The 16,600-nt window shown below is 44.4% G+C and overlaps 1 protein-coding gene across 8 annotated transcripts in view; it reads left to right on the top strand.

Moving 5' to 3' along the window:
• The window catches only part of PCBD2 (pterin-4 alpha-carbinolamine dehydratase 2), a 27,725-nt gene extending 11,450 nt beyond the window's left edge, over positions 1–16,275 (top strand). For 3 of the 8 annotated variants that reach the window (XM_063348824.1, XM_063348821.1, XM_063348822.1), the window contains exons 3-5: positions 5,994–6,362; positions 12,685–12,765; positions 14,194–16,275. In XM_063348824.1, coding sequence (XP_063204894.1) covers positions 6,306–6,362; positions 12,685–12,765; positions 14,194–14,289 — 234 coding nt within the window. In that variant the 5' untranslated portion in view covers positions 5,994–6,305 and the 3' untranslated portion in view covers positions 14,290–16,275. Of the gene's footprint in view, positions 1–5,993; positions 6,363–9,887; positions 9,937–10,455; positions 10,740–12,684; positions 12,766–14,193 lie in introns of those variants that run through there. The other 5 variants (XM_063348818.1, XM_063348819.1, XM_063348820.1 and 2 more) reach the window with 3 other exon arrangements.
• Positions 16,276–16,600: the final 325 nt, after the last annotated feature.

Consider the following 16,600-nt stretch of genomic DNA (forward strand, 5'->3'; position numbering starts at 1 on the left):
TTCTGGCGTATCTGCCTGTTGACATTTCCCTTTATTAGAAACTGATAGTGAAGTTTTCGGGACTTTAGAGGTTGACCTGCAGGCTGAGATGGAGTGAATGAATTGGCTCAAGTGTCCTGTAGCGGAGCATGGTAAAAATATATGATTCCTGGATGGTGACACCTTCCTTGAGTTTATTGTTGTGAATGACTGAGCGAAGAACACTCTCACCTCCGAGTTGGTGGGTTGGAGGGTCAAGGTGCAGCTGCGGGACCTGGACATGGTCCACTGCCCACATCGCCGCCTGGCACTGCCCATGGAAGGCAGGGAGCTCCGTGTCTGGGGGAAATGAAAGGAGAAGTTCTGAGTAGACGGCTCCTTTGAGAGCTTATGAGTCTCCTTCCCTCACCGAGGAGGAGATGACGCTGGTGCCCTGGTCAGCGTGTCCTCTGTCCGGTGATGCTTCCAGTAACCTGGCAGCCAGCAGTGTGAAATTCTGTGGAGCTAGAAAGTCCACAGTGGTGGAGATATGCTGTTGGGTTGCGTCTAGGCAGAAATTAAATTCTTGGTGCTGGGAGCTGGGAAATACAGGATTTATTTTTTTCTCGTGGCCAGCATGGCTGGTGGGGTACAAAACCATATATAAAGTCAGACAGTGCTTCAGAATATTGTCATACCAATGTTTTGCACTTGGCAACACTTTTCTGTTTTAAAGAGAGTTGCCTTAGTGCATCAGCAGCCTCGTACATCCTTTGAAGTCCTGCACAATTAGCTTTTCCCTCCATGTCTGGGAACCGTCGTTTTGTCCTTCAGTCCCTTTATTACAACCTCACGTCTGCAATGCGTATGAGAAATTCATGCCTGATAGAAGTCAGGCAGGTGGTGAGCAGCGATTGCTACTCTTCCTACTGTGGGGTATCTCATCTCTTTGGCCAGGGTTGGTGTGCAGATCCCACCACCCTCCTGTCCCATCTGCTTGTGGCAAGTTACAGTACCGGTGTCACCACTATAACATCATCGTGGCAGTACCACCAGTATTGGGCTGCCAGGGTTATTTAAAATGTCACAACATTAATTGTATTAAATAAAATTAATCGTGTTTAAGTTGAAGGCTCAGAGCGAGCACGTGTCCTTCATCTCCTTCATCATGCGAGATGTCCCATCGCAGGCATCATAGAAGTTGCATCAGTTTAATTTTTCTTGTGACTTAACTGTGATGACGGGTGCTCATTTTCCTGATGAGCTAAGTCATATTTCTCCTTAGAATAAACCATAATTTTATTGTTTATAATTGTTGGGGGTGGTGGTGTTTCTAATAACTGAGTTTGCCCCACCAACTAGACCTGTTGTATCTCCGTTTAAGCAGGCCACCGCTTAAATCTGCCCAGCTGACCTTTGGGCTGCTCTCCAGTTGGCTCTAATGCAGATGCTTTCCTTAAAAGATGGATTTATTGTGACTCAAGTAAAAATTATTATAGCATTTTCCTTATGCTCGTTTCATGCATTGATCTGAAAGCGCGAAAGAAATCATTAGCTGGCTTGTAGATGTGGAGTAGAAGAAATGTTTCTCCTTTTTTTTTTTTCAGCTGCACAAATTGATTGTTCACTCTGTTTGAATTAAAGAGAACAAACGTTCTATCAGCCGTGCGGACAGGGCCGCTGTAGATTCCTACCGAAGAGGGCAAATGTGAGCAGGTCAGCTTGATTTTAACCACAGTTCAGGCTCTTTCCTTGTTAAACCACCTTTGGAAAATGAATGGAAAATTCAATGGGTTTGAATTCTGTTGGACACCTTCGTTTGGGAAAATACAAATAAGGCTGATGTTGCCTTTCCTGAAGAAGGTGGTCACTCCGAATAATTTTTTACCTTTTCAGTTAAGGAAACCTGGTGTCTTGCAACTCTTTCTCCATTAAAATTTATTTTTACGGGGGTGCTGGAAAGATTCCGATTACATGTGAACAGCACATCTCTCTGTCTTGGTTGTTTAACCTTTTGCATCCCCTTGCTTTTAGAATAACGCCCGACTATGTTTTCAAACCATAAATTGCCTTTTACACCAGCAGGTCTCACTTTCTCGTACTCCCATGAAGGAGAGACAGGCTTTGGGATATTCTCCTCTGCAATTGTAATTAAAAATGGACTCTGGCTGGCAGAATAAACTGAAATAAAACTACAACGCCCCTATTTAAAAATTAACCATTACTCACCAAAAGCACATCAAACCCACTTAGCGGACATCCGTTAATCCGGCGGTGAGCCGTTTCAGGCTTTAATGCACACTGTTTTACACGTTAAGGGTTTTGAAGTCGCGGGCCGGCGCTGACCTTTCGCATCTGCTCCTCTCGCAGTAGGAATCTCCGCTCGCCGCTCCCCGTCAGGGCGGATTAACGTGACAAAGTGCAGCGCTTCTGCTGGCTGCAATTTCAGGTTTTGATCAGAATTATTTCTTTCACAAACAATCACGTTTGGCTAAAACGTTACATCTGCTCCGAAAAGCCACTGGCAAGGCCCGCGGTTTATCGGGGTGAGGCGAGTGCAACTCTATTCATTCCTCCTTTAAAAAGCTGCAAACCCGCTTCATGCAGGGTTTTTTCGGGGAGAGCTTCCCTTCTTCCCCCTCCCCTTGCTGTTTTGTTCTTTTAATTTTGCTGGGTTGAGATGAGAAGTTGCTTTGGACGAACATAAAGCTGGCTGTGATGTCATGGAGGGGTTTGGTGGGGAACGTGCTGATGAGTGGGGAGCCCAGTGCCAAGTCATCACCGCACCATTTGCTTTATTTATTGCTGAGGGTGCTTTGTAGGAAAACATTTTTTGTTCCTAGGATCAGAGGGGAAAGTCCTGATTTCATGATCTAGTGGGATTTTCCTCCTGCTGTGATGAGAATAACAGTAGGCAGTTAAATGTATGTGTATGACCAAGGCGTCCCTGGTTGGGAGAATCTTTATTCCGTGATACAGTGGATGGGTGTCATAGCAAGCAAAAGTAGTGTTAGTTGTGCAAGCCCAGGATGCTGTGTTTATGCCTGCCTTTTGTAATGCCAGATCTAATAAAAAAACAGAGGTGTACGAAGGGTTTCCCTTTGTGGTGTTCTCATATGAATTTCTAAAAGAAATTTGACGTTCACTGAAGGACTCAGGATTTGTTTCCCCTTGTGAGCCCGTCTCTCCGTTTCCAGATGTACCGATGTACAAATGGGGTGGGCAGCCCAGAGGAACCCTTGTGTCTTAGTAAAATAACAACCAACCAAAAAAACCCCATGGAACCTCTCAATATATTGCACATTGGATGTACTCTGCCACTTCCAGCCATGTGCGTGGAGCACACAGAGGGGTCTGAAGACAGTTGAAAATGTTAAGTGTGGGTTGTCTGTCTAAATTGTTGGCAGTTAAGTGAGCCTTGTTCTTAATAACTTAACATATCTGCCTTTATCCATTTTTCCATGACCTGCTCTAGCCATTTTTCCAAATAGCAGAGACAGGAGATGAAGCACAGGTCTAGGTGACCTATAGATCACATAGGGAACGGTGGGCATGGCAAACCGGGCGAGGTACCCAACCGCTCCGAGGTTGAAGGATGCCCCGAAGAGAAACATGTCGTCTGGGAAGATGCTTGCTCTCTTCTACTCTTTTTTCAAAGGATCTGCCACTTCTAGACTTGAAATGTCTGCCTGCAAAATAATATTTGAATTTTATAGTGCGATATAAAGTAAAAGCCTGCCATTGCTGGTGCAGGTAAGTCTCCTGCTGAGTTCACTGCCCCCATGGTCATCTGCTTTCCTCTACTATAAGAGGTGTCCAAACATGAAAAGCCATTCTGACAATATTTCAGCAGCTCGGTGGGGTGAAACGATTCCCTGACTGGATAAGCAGTAAATGTTCCTCAGTTTGCTTTATTTCACAGCTTTAGGTCTTTTTAGATTCTGGCTTGGCCAAGAAGGTGATCGGAAACCTCTCCACATTCCTCACACCTCCATCGTGGTTTCTCTGTCTCGCGTTTGAGTTGTTGCCCTTGTCTTTAAAAAAACAAACCAAAACAAAAAAGCTGACACTGTGGCGGGTTGGAGGATAGTGGAAGATGAAATGGTCATGAGACCAGCCGCTTCTTCTCTTAATCCGTCATAAAGCAATGCCTTTCTTATCACTCTCTGATGTTTTCTTAGGATCATAAATGTCAGAGATTTAGAGGATTATCAGAGGCAGGATATGATTGCCCTTGGATACTCAGCAGAGAAGATTTTGGATATGAAGCTGGTAGTGTGTGCAGTCTTGGCCAAAAGGAGAGTTTTGTCTGAGCGCTCCCTATGTTATCAACAGCGTGTATGGCACGTGAACTTCACTTTCATGTCTACGGAATGAAATCATTCCTTTGCACACAAGTAAAAAGAAACATTGGGGAAAATAGTAGTATTTCGTTCTGCTGTAGCCGTGTGTGTTCCACCCAAAACGTGGTGGGATGGGATAATGAACTTCTCTGTTCTTCTACACCCTGCCCGAGCTCTAGAAAAGTCAGAGGAGTCGAGCACCTTTTTGAAGTGGAGCATTCGCTTAAATGAATTCTGATTTGGTCTGGTTTACAATAGTTTCATGTCGTGGGCTGGCAGCGTGGGACGGAGGGTGGTTCATTGCCCGAGCGGCAGCATCCTCGTGCCGCACGAAGCCTGTGGGTTCAGGTGCCCGGATTCAGAAGGTTGGAACTGGGGACGAACTGTGCCTCGTTACCAGTTTATTTTTATAGTGGTTTGGGTGATGGCTTTATTACAGTACACCCAGGGGTTTGGTTTGCTGGGCCAAACATTTGCTTTAACAAGTAAAATTATCATCCTTCCTTCAGTGGCGCAGCCAAGAGAGTTTATTATTTTAAGTGACTGATTGCTTTAGCAGGTGCTCGGTTAATGGGGGCTTCGCTGTATTATTTAATGTTTTTAGGTAGGGCACAAAAAGTTCAGTTAAAAAAGTTGTGTTTCTTGAAATAGCCATTTTATTTGGTGTAAACCTCCAAAGTGCAACCTTTATATTCCATTTTTGAGCACAAAGCACACAAAAATGGCTCGGGAGGTGGAGAGTCACATTTAGCTGACTACGTGGCCGGAGGATTTCTTTCATTTTCTAGTTCAGTCCTGAAGCCTGGGATTATTTTCCTTCTTTTTCTCTGAAAATGTAGTTTAGAGATTTACACTTTTGAATCAATAAAATAATATTTATGAGGCTAGGTTTACCTAGAGTGCTAAGGAACTGGAACTGGGGGGAGGAAAAAAAGCCTTTCTTTTGAATATTTCTGTGTGAAGTGATATATCACAAATATCATGGGACCTTATTCCAGGTTTGTTTGGGATTTAGGAATTCTGCTTAGTTTGCAGTAGTCTTTATGGGCAACTATAATTATTTTTATCTCCTTATAAGCAAATGAATGTATTTTGTATAAGGTTGTATTTACCCCGTGGAGTCTAGGCTTGAAACTTTTTATCGGTCACAGAAAGAAGTTTTTTATGGTGCTTTAAGGCATGTCTATGTTCTCTCACTTCCACTCCATCTAGTTTATAAATCTTTTTGGTGGAATAGGTGATTAATTTTGGCGTGAAGTCTGCTCATTGGATCACCGAGCATATTATCTGCTTTCTGTTCATGAAATCCAGGTGCAATCACTTACAGTAATAAAAATGAGAATAGGAAAAATGATCTGAGGCTGCTGGAAAAGTCGAGATGTGACGAGGAAGAAGGTGTAATAGATGTAACATTTGGTATCATATTATCACCAGTAAGAGAAAAATAGATCTAAATTCAGCAGTTATGAAAATCTTGATATAAACAGGTTTAGAAAAGATAAAAGTTGAGGTTTGTCGTGCAGATTGCACATGAGGGTATTGGGGATGCTTAGTGAGCACAAGGGGAAGGGGAAAGTGAAGCAAGGAGGAGGCCTTACGAGCAGGGCTGTGCTCTCTGCCTTCCCCTTAGTCCCTTTTCTTACACTGATCCCCGTATCCCCTGGCCTTAGCAGAAAATTATTTGTTTTTCAGACCAGTTGAATCTCAGATGGGGCAAATTCTGCTTTGTACCTGCTTTGTGACAAAGTGGTGTCGTAGCTCGGGTCACCGTTGAGCTCAGAAGGTCGAGCCTTTGGCTCAGACCGTGGTTGGAGAGCTGCATCTCTAGCATCATCGGAACGGTGACGCCCCACCTGGTCTGGATTGTGCCGAGCGCGTGTAGACTTCCGAGCGTCCTGGGCTTTTCCTGGGACGGCATTCCTGGAATTGCCTTCTGTCATCTCCTGCGGCTCTTGACATTGTACCGGTACCTGTGTGAGAAACGTCCCCCGTTGAGGAAAGGCCATGCCTCCGAGCTCCGCTTCTCTTTGCCTCCATTTATTCCTCGTGTTCTTCAAATTGGTAAATCATATGACAATAAACAGAAATACCCTCAATGAAGAGAGAAGGGGAAACTGTTGTTTATCTGGTCAGGTGGTTTAGATTAGCAGTGATGCTGGTCTGTATTATGTTACTTTAAATCATAGTGTCCCAACAGGACATAAATTATGAAGATTGTTACAGTATGTTTCATCCAATGTAAGATCAACAAATTGGAATAATTTTTTTAATAGGAAAATCAGTGCTTTGGCAAGGTTATTGTTGAAGAATTTAATTTAACTTGAGCTTTGCTTGCATTATTTCTTAATATATAAAAACTATTTGCATAATGTATGAAGTATAAACATTTTTAGAATCAAAGGCAAGAATGCCTTTTCCAAGATTACATAGAGTGGCAAACTACTTAGAATAGATCAGTGTTTGTGCTTTTGCTGTCAAAAATGTTTGATATAGAGCTGGAGAGCTAGTTTCTTCACCGACATAATTGTAAACAAGTGTTGGGAGACAGAAACAGCGTTCTTTGTAGAACATGGTGTAAACGTTTTCACATACGCCGCTGCAGATCTAACATGGAGAGCCGTGTTTACAGCTAAACTATGAATATAAATAGGTAACTTTTTTTAGAGTGCAAAGCAGCATTTCACGTTTGTATAAATGATGTGTGCAGATAAGTATGGGGGATGCGGGCAGTCGGCTCTTGGAATGTTAAAAGGATATTGTAAACGCAGAAAAACATAGACAATTCAGCTGGAAGTTGTAGCTGTGGGGTTGTTTTTTAGTTTCACATTTTGTTATGAAATGGCACCTCGGTACATGCCAGTGTGTCTGTAGAATTCCTCTCCCACCCTTCCCCTTTGTTAGTGTCTTTCAGAGTTAGGGTGCTTGGGGAATGGGAAGGTTGGCTGAATTCATAATATTTTCCTGCTCAAGCTATTAAAGAGGAGAGGAAAAAAAAAAAAATTATCTACTTGTGGTTTGTTAGGTGGTGTTCACTGTCGGACCCTGCTGGCTGCCCCTTGCCTGGGTGGGGTGGGATGGAGGGAACCGGCTTGTCCATTGCTTGCACTCTCCCCGGAGAGATGGGACGGGAATAATCCAAGTTTAGCTTTATTTTGGGACATGATTTAGTTGCATTCTTAAGGACTGTCCTGCTCTTCTTGGAATGGTTTGAAAAGGGAAAGAGGGATGGGAAGGTGTTCCCCTGGTTTGTTTTGTGGATGAATCCAGACAAGGCCAAAAAAAAAGAAGAAAAGAGGAAAATATCTAATGCCACATGGATCCGGTGTCCCTGGGGATGGTTCAGGCAGGGTGATGATGCCAACAGGGAAGAATCCCAAAATGGACACATGTTTTTGAGAACGAATACCTGTCCTTCTGTGCTGCCATCACCTGCCCAAATACTAGTTGGATTCCTCTTTTTTTTGTGTTTTAACCATATTGTCACTTGCAGATGAAGATTGTGGCCTCGTGAGGTGATTTTTCCATATTTGTAAGGTAAAAGTCTTTCTTTGTGGAGTGAATAGTATTGCAATAAAACAAACCCTGAATTTTTCTTGAAAGCACAGCAGAAAATGTCACGAGATTAAGTCAAACCCTCATGACTAGCTAAACATAACTTAAAATAGCTCAACATTAAAGAGCTTTTCCCTTTTATCTGCGGGCCCGGAGCTCACTGTCAGGTAGTAACGTCAGCTGGATATGCGAAAGCTTCTGCAGTTTGGAAGTGAACCTTAATGATTTGAGTTTACCGTGGTTCTAAGTGTCAAACTGCTAAGGAGCACACGTGCTATATACTGCGCACAAGGGTATTTTTTTCCTTGGGTGAATGGAAAGCAAATGCGTGAAAGCCAATCTCTTGCCTCGTATGGCAATGTCACCGTAACTTGCTTTATTTATTCGTTTCCCACTGATAAATGGTACAGATGCAGCCGGGGTGGGTGGGGAAGGGAAGACAGGTAGCCCTCGCACTGCAAAAGGTCAAGGTTAATGCTACCTCCAGCCTTATAATGACAGATGGGAGGCAGAAACCTTAATGTACTTGTGATTAGCACATGGTTTCCTTGGCTGGGTGTCCGAAGGATTTAAGAAGCTTTGGTAGGCTCTTCATAGCGTACGCATTTTAAAACAAATAAATAAAAAGCCTGTATGGTTATATCGTTGAGCCTTTCAGCTGTTTTTTCTTGAATATCTCCACTTTTGAGTCAAGTTCTGTCAGGCGCTTTGTTCTGGAGATGCTCTGGGGTAATCCATCACTGGGGACTCGTGGGCGGGTGATGTATGAGCGACCTGTGCTCCTTTGATGTATAACTCATCAAGATAATGTTGGCAAGCATTGTGCGAAAGCAACATGTTTAAAAAGTATTAAGATGAATTGATTCCTCGCTTAAGAAGTGTGAAAGGAAGAATAACAGCAGATTAGCTCCGGGATGCCGCGGCTCTGCCGGCGTTGTGCGGTGCGGAGGGGCGGATGGAATTTCATCTTTCCTCCCACTTCTGACAGCAAAGTGTCTGGCCCTGGTTTTCCCATTCTCAGGCCACAAAAATCGCATTAAGTCTTATTTTGTGATAGTGTATTTTGTCACTTCCAAAAGCAATTTGGCCGGTCCCGAAACACTGTTTTACTTTATTGCGTTAACTTGTTCTTCTAAGAGTAGCCCTGATTTTTATCTCATGGAGACAAGCTGTGGCTGGGAGTATTTAAAAACCATTTTAAAAGTGATGTTACGACTGAAACACCATTAGTTTTTAGTTCCTTCTTTCATGATCTTAAAAGACATGAAGGGAAGAGACGTCCTGGCGCACCCAAGGCATCTCCTTGTCTCCGCAGAATTGCTTCCCTCATTATTTGTTCTAGCGCTGTTGGTGGTTCATTACAGGGATTTTGGAATCTGCCATCACTGGGGTGATGGGATGAATTTATTTAGAATAACCTGTATGTCTGGGTGTTATTTTACCCCAAATGTCCTAAAAGGATTAGGTTGAAAATGTCAGTCTGTGACTGAAATATCAGACTACTTTATAATATTTAATACGTCAAAGTCTCTTTTAAGACTTCGTAACGGCTTCTAGAAAATGCTCGAGTCCTTTCTTTCTCCTCTCTCTTTATTTTTTCAAGGAAAAACCTGAAAAAGTTCTCGTTAGTGTCCAAGGGGCCGCAGAAGTCTGTTATTAATATAGAGAAAATCATGATTGTGTTAGGTCTTACTGTCGCGAGTAAAGTACTTGTCCCTCTTTCATCAAGAAATGTGTGATGGTCTGATAAACTCTGCCCACCAGTGCAGTCTTGACAATGATCTTGCACTGCAGACTGCTTAATAATTTTCATTATTTTTAATTAAAGTTGAAGAAGTGCAGACTCCTGCTCAAATTAAGGTTGGTTGTGTTGCCGGAATGTGGTAATTACTTTAATTGATCACAAGATAGTTTCCTTGATCACCAATTAGACCAAATTACCGATCAAGTTTCAAGACGTGAAGAAATGTCCAAACTGATTTTATGTAATAGTGTTTTCATATCTAATCAAACCTAAATATCTTTTCCTTCCAGAGCCAATTGTATTTTCCCGAAGAAAGGTTACGGCTCTACAAATATAAAAGTGATTCATAAACAATAGCCTTCCAATTAATTTAATTAGCAAAGGAAGTATTTAGGACCCTAATGGAGATTGTGCTGGTGAAATTGCTTGGTAGAACTGTAGCGCATTTTCTTAGGGGGAGATACTTCTTGTGTATAATTAAAATAAACTAAAAAGCAAGAAGTAAGTTGCTTCGGGTAATGTGCAAAGAGGGAGAACGTCTCTGAGCAGAGCAGGGCCTGTGCGCTGTGTCCTTCGCTGTAGCAGGACCTGTCCTGGGGGCTTCCTCAGCTCCAAAATTAATTAGTTTTCGTGACTCGGACAGCCCCAAGTTGAGCGCTCTTTGGCAAGATGAACAGCGTTAAGACCAGTGACTGTTTTATCCAACTGGAGGCTTTTTACTGTCTCAGTGGGGAGAGGCAGTGGGTTGGCATGGCGGTCCACTGAGCGGGGAGGATTGGGTGGCCCACTGAGCGGGTGGATTTGGTGTCCACCGATCGGGGACTATTCGGTGGCCCACTGATCAGGGTAGATTTGGTGGTCCACTGAGTGGGAGGATTGGGTGGTCCACTCATCGGGGAGGATCTGGTGGTCCATTGAGCAGGAGGATTTGTTGTCACAAAGCATGAAGGAGGGTCTGCAGAGCAGATTAATTTAGTAGACTCGTTTGCTTGCGTGGTTCACTCTGTCTGCCTTCCGCTGGGGTGGTGACTATTGTCACACGATCAATGGGTTGTGTTTGTGTGGTGTAACCTGTGTATGTACATAGGTGGGTGAGTTCCTGGGATGGACGGATGGACACTGGTGGAGCATACATGAACCTGGTAGAGTTTTCAAAAATTTAATGTATTTTTTTCCTTGCTGTTTGTTTGTACAAAGGCAGTCTAGTTGCAGATGCACCACTGTGTGAATTTTTTTGGGACATTTCTGTGTATAGATTGCTGTATTGGAAATGCCATTCCTATTAAGCCCATGGACACTCTAAGAGCACTTAAATCAAATATCTTTCGGAACTATTAATGCAGAAGTTTTCCAAATCATTGCTAACGTCTAATGCACAACTTACAGCTTTCTGCTTCAAAGCGTGCTGCTGAAACATTTGCAAATTTTTAGAAGTAATTGTTCACTTGAAGTAAAACTAAACCAAGCGAGAGCTTCAAGGGAAGTTAGATTTTCCTGAATTTTGGAATGCTCTTGGGTCAAAGAAAAAAGCTTTTTAATTGCTGACAGTTTGGTGATTTCCAAATGACAAACCTCATTGGAATGATTTTCTCTGATTATAACGTTTGCATTCATTTGACTGGCAAAGCGACTAACAAAGTCATACTTCATCCAGGCACCGATTCCTCTTTTACTGAAAGGTTTTTGTAATTTGTGAGAGGAAAAAAGACTTGAAACTATTATCAACCATTATATGTTATTCATTGACCACATGTTTGTTTGAAACGGCCGTCGCTTGGTGGAAAACTACCTAAATCAGGTAGGGTTTTGTTGAGCTTGTTGTATTATAATACGAACCAGACTATAACGTGGATGTTACTTTTGCTTTGCATGTTAATTCGGGTCCTGAGCCCCGACGGATGGAGCTCGGTACGAATAAAACCCACTGACTTAGAGGCGTCCTGCTCACGCACTGAGGCCCTTCGGGCCCCACTGTGTAATTGCGTTCTTGATTTACATGGACATTCTAATTTTCTTTGTAACGTACTGATTTGATCCAAAGTATTTTGGCGAGGGCCTGCTGTTATTTTCTTCCTGAGCCTGTGATAAAACCTGCGTCCTGGGGGAGCGTGCTGTGCCGAATAGAGGGGCAGAGGATTGGGAAACCTATTTTAACTTATTTTAAGGGAAAATATTTTCTCATAAAGCAGAGGGGCGAACCCACCTGCTGCCTTTCTCCCCCCACAGGAAAATAAATAGCAAAATAGTTATGTGAAAGGATGTGTTTCTGGAATTGGTATCTGTCTAGTACAGGAATACTGTGGCATGCCGCTTAATTAGAAATGGCATGTTTCTGAGATGCAGTAAGGGATGAGGCGTGTTGGGATAGATGTTTAAAATTGCTGATGGATGCTAAAGGTAAAAATCATTGCTCTTGTGCAATGGCTTTGAGTCCTGGAGTAAGTAACTTTGAGCAGAGTGATGTATCGGGGTCTGAAGGGGATGATTTCAGCAGCCTCAGGAGATGCAGAGACGCTGCGGGGGCTGGAGCCCCTCAGCTGTGAGGACAGGCTGAGAGAGCTGGGGGGGTTCAGCCTGGAGAAGAGAAGGCTCCGGGGAGACCTTGGAGCCCCTTCCGGTCCCTCAAGGGGCTCCAGGAGAGCTGGGGAGGGACTCTGGATCAGGGAGGGGAGCCGTGGGATGAGGGGGAACGGTTTTACACTGAAAGAGGGGAGATTTAGATGAGATCTCAGGAAGAAATTCTTTGCTGTGAGGGCGGTGAGCCCCTGGCCCAGGTTGCCCAGAGAAGCTGTGGCTGCCCCATCCCTGGAGGGGTTCAAGGCCAGCTTGGACGGGGCTTGGAACAACCCGGTCTAGTTGAAGATGTCCCTGCTCATTGCAGGGGGGTTGGACCTTTAAAGCTCCCTTCCAACCCAAACCATTGTATGATTCTATGCATTGAAGTGCTCCTTTATCACACACAAACCCGAGCTGCAGCAGTCAGGAACATCTCAAGGAGTTTTTGAGATGTTGGAATGAATCTTGCAGTTCTGCTGCCAGTCCTGGCAGGTGGAGGAGTATTTTACTCTTTGCTCTTTCTCTTCTCAGGCTTTCGGATTTATGACGCGCGTTGCTCTGCAAGCAGAGAAGATGAATCACCACCCGGAATGGTTTAATGTCTACAGCAAGGTAACGTGTTCGCTAGCCCTGGTTACAGGCACGGCAAGTTAAGGAGACCAAACCACTAGCCTGTTGAGAGGAAAAGAGGTTATGTCTTTGTAAAGAAATTTGAGATTTTAAAGAGATATTAAGATATTTGTAGTGGTGATATGGAATCAAACTCTTTGCAATTGTTTGCTGCCAGAGTTTGGACTTGTTGCTTCACCTCTCTGGCTGACATCTAAAAATAAATAGAAGCCTTTAAACTCTTATGTGGCCAACCTGAATAAACGACTGTTTTGACACTGCTCACCAACTCTCATTCCTTTCCGTGCAACACGTCGGGAGCCAAGCGGTGTAGGGTGGCAGACCGTCAATGTGTAGGTACCTATACGGGAGCCTGGCAGTCTCAATTTAGGTTTGATTTTTTAAAAAATCATAGGCCTCTATGTCTCAAACATAGCAGCTTATAAAATTTGTTTATAATATTACCTAACTGACGGTGGTCTCGTATTTACAAGGGTTACAAGGTATACTGCAACCCTCGAATGAAAGGTGCTGTGTGAAGGGGGAAATTATTGCTATGCCTTTATTTTTATTTTCTGATACTTCTCATTGCATTGTATCAAGTTGTTTGGTTTAGCGTTTGATGAATATATGCCAATCCTGCTAAAAATGTCCTAAAAGGACATGTGGAACCACCACTCCCAGGCCAGGACATCCCCACCTCTCCCCCAGCACAGGTTTCTCCTCACCAGCCCGTTAGGTCGCCCTGTTTAAGGGGACATTAAATGATCAGCGGACAAAGTCTGATCGCCTACACATCATGACTTTCTTGTCCTTCCAGAATGTTTAGAATTTATCTTTCCCCCACCACCACCCCCTCTTCTCTCTTCCCAAAATCTCAGTCAATGGCGAGACAAAGTAATGCCCGACTTGTCATCTGGCTTAGTCTAAACAAACCCGTGCAGGCAGCTGCGTCAGAGCAAAATGCACCAGTCCGTTTGTTTTTCTTTTTGAAATTAATCTGCAACAAGCTCAACAATTTTTTCACCTTCAGGGTGCTGGTTTTTAACAAAACACGCATGAGCCCCTGACTCCGCTGTTGGCAGCTTGGTCACTGGCCCAGGTTTGTCGTGAAACTGATCTGTGGAATTTAAATGTAAAGAATGAGTTATTTAATCGGACACCTCTTCTTGGATGAAACCCAAGAATGCAAAGCCTGTTTTATGCTGTGAAGGGGCTCGCTTTGGTGAGACTTTAGGCTCTGTTAAGCCTCCTCACCTACAGTGTCTCCTGGTTTACATGAGCAGTGGGTGTCCAGCTCGCCGCTCACCAGGAGCATCGTATAAAACCAGTTCAGTATGGATATAGGCAGCATTCCCGATGACTTGTTGCTCAGCCTACGTGCCAGAGATCAGAATTGCTTTGTAACCCCTTTCTTCTCCTTTTTGACAGGTTCAGATAACTCTGATTTCCCACGACTGCGGAGGACTGACCAAAAGAGATGTGAAACTGGCTCAGTTTATTGACAAAGCTGCTGCCTCGGTGTAGCAAAGATGTAAAACGTTTTAATACAGTGTCCAGCAACATTTTGTATTTAAGTGGTATCCCTCATTCCTTGTAACCCTGAGTTCACAAAACCCCTGAGACAAGATATTTTGTAGAAAGAGTAGCTTGGCTTGCTTTGCCTCTGAGACCCCTCTGGGTGCCCGTGCGTGTCCTTTGCCATTGCTGGCTCTGCGTGAGGATGTAGCAGATAAACCAGCAAGAAATTGGTTTTGAACAATCCTTTTCTAGGAACTAAAAGAAGCTGGAATGAAAGCACCATCCCTGGAAACATTCAAGGTCAGGTTGGACAGGGCTTTGAACAACCTGATCTAGTTGAAGATGTCCCTGCTCATGGCAGGGGGTTGGACTAGATGACCTTTAAAGGTCCCTTCCAACCCAACACATTCTGTGATTCTATGGAAGCAGGAGCCCACCCGCACGTGTTGGTGTTCCCCAAGCCCATGGGAGCTGAGGCTGGTGGCAGTGGCCACACGAGCCTGTCCCCATGCCCAACCGTTTCCCTCCTATAGATTTGTACATCTCTGCACTTCAGACAGTGTGAGAGCAGCCAGGCCGGGTCAGTGCCCTCCTTGGCACCTCCATCTCTGCCAGGGACTGGTGGCAAGCGCCAGGGATGCTGGTAAGAGCAGCCCAAGCTGCTGCTGATGTTTCCTTGGAGTGGCAGCTCAACCAGCAACTGCAGCTCTACGTTTCGGTGTTTATTCTGTGCTTGTCCGATGGCTCTTCAAACCCATCTGCCCTTTTGGCACCCGCAGCCTCGCAGCTATATCCGCCAAGAGTCTTCTGCGTGCTTGAGAACCGTTCCCCAGCTGAGGTGCAGGACCGCATCCTGCAGTTGCAGAAAACTTTAGCTCTACAAAAAAAATCCCGGTGAGCTCCCAGCACTCATGGCATTAAATGAAGCGTGTGCTTAGGGCCAGGTCAGTGCTCAGCACCTTGCAGGATGGAGCCATTCCTTGTGTTATAACGCTCCCATACCTGACGGCTTGGAGGGGGGGAGCCTGGCTGGGCGCCCGGGGCCCCGGCGGGAGCTGCCGGCAGTGGAGGAAGCGGCATTAGCAAGATTCTTGCTAAGCTGGGCTCGGCTGAAGCTATGCTCACCCTATTTTTTTTTTTTGCATCTGCAATTACTCATTGCGAACATTGTTCCAAGAGCTGCAGATCTCACTGACGAGCTTTAAAATAATTTCTTCCACGGTTTCAAAGTCTTTGTTTTTATCCTATGATCCTCCCCGAGACAGATTTCCACTGCCGGCAGGGAGATTTTCAACCTGCTTAAGGCTTGCAGAAGGGCCTCTCGCTCTGCAATCCCGCTGCCGAGTGTCCCCAGCGTGCACCGTCATGCCCTGCCGGGTGCCGAGCTCCCAGGAGATTGACACCTCCGAAATGCCGGAGCGCATTGCTCGAATGACACCAGCGGCACAGCCACCAGCTACCGAGAAGTGAAATACACCAGTGCCAAAATCTATATCGGGTGTATACGCGAGGTGTGTGGTCTCTCAGATATTCGGGATGCAAAATGCCCCTGGCTGCCGCGCAAGGATTCGTGTGGATAAAATAAGAAAGGTATTTTTTGTTAATCCTTAGCAAGTGCGCTGTCATGTGCTAATTGGTCGCAGGAAGCAAGATGTAAGATGTTGGGGTTTATTGTCAGTAACCCTGCTTGGGATATTGAGTTCATACCTCAAAAAAACCAAATTCAGACTACGTGCTCAAATGTTCTTTGCTTACGAGTGCCCTTCCCCAGCGAAGCGGCGGATTTCCCCGATATGGTTTGAAAACGGTCACTGTTGAGAGGAATGAATAGAACTAAAACAAACAACCGGGCCGTGAAGTCTCCTGTTACTGGTGGGGAAATGAGACGAGCTTCGCCCAAAGTTTTGACAATGTCTCCAATGAACTGGAAAACTCTGTTGTTAGAAATTGCTATATAATGCGTGCGCTTTGAATAAAACCAATGAAATCAAATTCCTCCTTTGTAATTTGTTTCTTTATTATTATACATATGTGACAAAGCTGTTTAGTTTTAAGATAGATTTAAGATAAATAATATTTAGTTGCTGGGAGGTCTTTGGTTTAGAATATTGATATTTATTTACATACTCCGAGGAAAAAAATCCGCACCAACTAATGTAGCTCAGAGAGCTGCAGGGTCCAACTACGGCCCAGAGCTGTGTGATGTGGTGGTTTGAGGATCCCTGGCTGGCGAAGAGGCAAAAATACTCAGAAAACGGAGGACGGCTTTGAAATGCTCGTAGTTTCTAGGTCAGTGCTTGTTAAGCCACCATTTCTT

The sequence above is a fragment of the Chroicocephalus ridibundus genome, chromosome 11 (genome assembly GCF_963924245.1).
Source record: "Chroicocephalus ridibundus chromosome 11, bChrRid1.1, whole genome shotgun sequence".
Lineage (NCBI taxonomy): Eukaryota > Metazoa > Chordata > Aves > Charadriiformes > Laridae > Chroicocephalus > Chroicocephalus ridibundus.